Here is a 3,943-nt window from a genome sequence, read left to right as displayed (position 1 = left end):
GCTTCGTTATGTTGTTGTGGCGTTTGCTGGCAAAACTAATCTACTCTCTTGCTACCATTCTGGAACTTGATAATTCCTGTCTGTAAGTTTCAAAGTTGCGCGCTAGTATGCTTAACAGACGCGCACTTGCGACGAAAAAGGCTTTCTGAAACGATCTTACAGTGAAAGCTTGGAACACAGCGCCTGGTGACGCATTTTCGGCGGATACCGGCGAATACCGGCGGATTTTCGGCGGAAACTTTACCGGCGGATACGAATTGTTTTGGTTACACTTAGCATTGGTTAATTAAGCCACCAAGGATAGCTACATTTTAGTAAGCCTGAAATTTGGGCCTTTCCTTTATTTCTGTAAGGTTAGCAACCGCGCGATACGGATGATAATGGGCTCATTACCTTTGCCTTCTCCATTGATCTCGCAGAGCACCAACTTTAAGTGACAACAGGGCCTGCGTTTGCTGTCTTTTGTGAAATTACCACAGCAGATATATTTGGCGAGAAAAGCCTCGGAGCAGTTTTCACCGCATTGATTACCCGCGGTCACAGTGTCTGAATGGCTTCCGCCCCTTCAGCGCCTGTGGTTGGGAATCGCTGCGTAGATCTGGGAAACAACAAACCGCATAGATATGGGCGCTGCTGATATCCCAGAAAGATAGGAAAAACCCGACCGCTATTGTTTTGCGTGCCAAAGACCCTTGGCACGGGGTATAAGAAGAATCGAAGAGCCACCGCGAATATCACTTCAACTTGCACAGCGATTATCACTGGTGAGTACCACATTTTCCGATAATTTTGGTGTCGGTTTCAGACCTTGGGGTAATACGGCAAGTTATATTTTCGAGTATATTTATTATATCCTGTGACACTAATTTATGCGTTGTTTCATCAGTTTTTTTTAAAAGCGGTGCCTCTGTTCTCAACAAGGTGCCATTAATGCCTCGGTTACTCCATTCGTAACGATTAATGGGTACTTTGTTTGTATTTTCTTTCATAACGACTAGGCAATATATACAAAAGAGGCATTGGACATAAAAACAGCTTTTAAGGAAGGCTTCGTTCAGACGATGAACTCTAAAAGCAAAAAAAAACAGCTTAGTTTAGTAGGGAAGGTCTGGCAAATTAAAGCCCCTAAGTATTTTCCTATGACCCCTGTATCTTATCTCTGGTCACGTAATGAGAAAAGTGGTAATAAAAACGCAAAATAATGCGTTTTACATTTTTAAAGGGAAAACAGTGAAAACTAAATCCTTCTGACGCAAGAAACACAGAATAGGGCTCACGGAAGCCTTTTTAACACTTTAGGTTCTTTCGCCGTCCTAAGTGCATTGTTTTTGCAATATTAATAAAAATGAGTTCACCCATTGGTTCCGAGGAGCGAAGTAACTGAGGAACATTTTTTTTTTACAGCTCAAGTCTACCATGAAGGCCTTCCTGTGGCTCTCTCTCCTTTCACTTGCCGCAGTGGGCTGTAAGTACTATAGACCTGCGTCTCGCGAATGAAATTTTAAAACGTGGTGCTGTACGTACCAATATCTGAAGTGCCCTATAACAAGGACAAATTTCTGAAACTGTTCGACTGAAAAAGAAAACTCTTAAATGGCACTTAACTTAGCCTTCTATACTAGAAAAAATTAACACATAAGTGAACCGCCGCGGTGGATGGGAGGATGTGGCGCTGGGCTTCTGATCCCGGGTTCGATCCCGGCCGCGGTGGTCGAATTTCGATGGAGGTGGATTTCTAGAGGCCTGTGAACTGTGCGATGTCAGTGCACGTTAAAGAACCCCAGGTGAGCGAAATTTCCGAAGCCCTTCACTACGGCTCCCATGATAGCCTTTGTCGCTTTGGGACGTTAGACCCCCAAAAACCGTAAACTAACATAGGAGTCGTCGCAAATTCCTGAGCCACAAATGTAATCTAAGAATAGAACTCATAAGCTGGAAAGAATTTTATATTTCATAATATGAATCAGCTGGTCTGATTTCCGGAATGTACAAGTTGCATCAGTGAGGCAACATCAGTTTATGCACTAAAATAGAAAATAAGCTACTCTGAACTGGATGGTATGAGGAAAACAGGGCGCTGTTGCTGCCTAGTAAATGTCTCGCTACGTCTACAGAGCCAGAGCATGTGGATGACAAGGTGTTATGTCTTAAAGCTAACGTGAGAGCGCAGCGATATATGGTTAGAAAAAAGCGCTTCTACTAAGAATACGTATCTGATTTTTCTGCGCAATAAATTAAAAGCATGCCTGTGTTTCTCATTAATATCTAACACGCTCTTTTCTTTCATTCCGTTCCCTTCACGCCACTTCAAGATGCAGCCTCAGTGTGAGTACCAATTATATTTCTGCCATTTAAAGTAATTTGATTCTTCTCAAGCAATGTCACTCATATGCAAAATTTGTATTTAATTTATGCAGAGTCCCAGAACCAACTGTGCAGAGGCCGGCTCTGTCAAAAGGTACAAAATTTGCTCTCTTGTTCGCGCAACATTCGACAGGTTTTCTGAATCCCTACGGTTGAGAATAATCACCGCAGATAAACATTGGTACGCTTCTATGGTAATGAATACTACGCTTCTATGGTAATAAAATGAATTTGAAAACATTTCTTTACACTTGGCATTTTCTGGTAACTTATGTGACTACTTTTTTCTTATTTATCTATTTACATGTACTGCAGACCCGTTTCGGGCCCATGCAGGAGTAGGAATAAGGAGGAAGAAGAAAATTCCTGTTTTATTCGCGGATGAATTATATTATTCTTTTGTTTTGCAGAAGCCGAAGCTGAAGTACTCGAGAAGGCCGGCAAGAGTCTTGAAACACTTGGCAGGCTTCTCCAGGGGAAGGATGTCAGCTCAGACAAGGAGGCCCAGGAGGAGGTGCTCGAAGTCCTGAAAGCTCTTGCAACGGGCGAAGAGCTTAGCGACGAAGCCTCAGAATACTTCTTGCCCATCATCGCGCGTGGTGTGGCTCAGGGTGTCATTGCCCACGGAGTTCATAAGTGGCTCAACAGGAAAGGATAGGCGAATATCAGCGCGTCTCCAAAGTTTATGGAGAAGGCGAACTTTCTTGGTGTAGAAAGCAATCCCAAAGGCCGAGCACAGACTCAGAACTCATTATGACTGGCGGTGGATCATGGCAGCAAATACCAAAATATTAAATAAATTATGTCTTTGAAACATTAACACGTTGTCACTCATTCCTCTAACACTATTCTCAGCATTTCAGAGGTGATGTCATGGAAGGAATGCTAGCCTTCAGAAACCACCCTGAATATATAGAACTTTGTGCCATTTCTTGTCACCTGCACTTTTACCATAATCAAGCTCGCCAGCTATTCAAATGCATCACACAACGTCTCTTGAGCATGTTTGCTTCAGTGTGCCTGTCTGATGCCGATTGAAATATTGAGCGAAACGTTTTATCAGGACCCTGCCATTCTGACCAGTCCTCTGTGTAAGTGCTTTTTAGAAAGCAGTAATTTTAACCCGATTAATCATGCAGAATCTTAAAAAAAAATTTGCTTTTATGACTGCGACAAACACCCGCGAATGAGAGAAAACGCAAAATCAGACAGGCACCTGTTATACAAAGTAGACGAATGCCAACGTTTTCTGACTGTATAGTCATTTCGAAGGCAAAGGATTTCAGGAAACGACAGTATCCTATCTCAAGCTTTAAATGCCATTTTTGGGCGACAGTTTAAAAAAAGGCTAAAGAAGCTAAAAAGCTAAAGATTCACGTCCAGAAAAAGATCACAAGGCCATCCTGTGTTAAGCTATCTATGCCTCTCTCCTGTATCACAATTTTTCTTGGGGACACGGGCTAGAGCGTGCTGCCGCGGTATTCGCAATATATCCCTTTCTGATCTAGCGACCAGTACATTGGACATCAGAAAAAAATAGCGATGAAAAAATCAAACAAAACGAAATCAAAACCAAAAC

At 42.5% G+C, this 3,943-nt stretch overlaps 1 protein-coding gene across 1 annotated transcript; it reads left to right on the top strand.

The window, feature by feature from the left end:
* The first annotated feature begins 627 nt into the window (after window positions 1-627).
* LOC149343775 (uncharacterized) lies at window positions 628-3,184 on the top strand. Its single transcript, XM_089546049.1, has 5 exons — window positions 628-764; window positions 1,405-1,465; window positions 2,313-2,325; window positions 2,418-2,458; window positions 2,775-3,184. Exons 2-5 carry the CDS (start codon window positions 1,417-1,419, stop codon window positions 3,020-3,022), a joined length of 351 nt encoding a protein of 116 aa, XP_089402175.1. The 5' UTR covers window positions 628-764; window positions 1,405-1,416; the 3' UTR covers window positions 3,023-3,184.
* The last annotated feature ends 759 nt before the right edge of the window (window positions 3,185-3,943 follow it).

Source organism: Amblyomma mixtum, chromosome 5 (genome assembly GCF_055824585.1).
Source record: "Amblyomma mixtum isolate Tamu chromosome 5, ASM5582458v1, whole genome shotgun sequence".
Lineage (NCBI taxonomy): Eukaryota > Metazoa > Arthropoda > Arachnida > Ixodida > Ixodidae > Amblyomma > Amblyomma mixtum.
Note: the sequence above shows the minus strand (reverse complement) of the source record. Positions and strands in the feature narration are given on the sequence as shown.

Excerpts from the sequence above, each read along its gene's own strand:
- LOC149343775 (XM_089546049.1), top strand. The coding sequence starts at position 1,417 with ATGAAGGCCTTCCTGTGGCTCTCTCTCCTTTCACTTGCCGCAGTGGGC. Across the intron at positions 2,459-2,774 it reads GAGGCCGGCTCTGTCAAAAG|AAGCCGAAGCTGAAGTACTC; the intron begins GTACAAAATTTG and ends TTTGTTTTGCAG.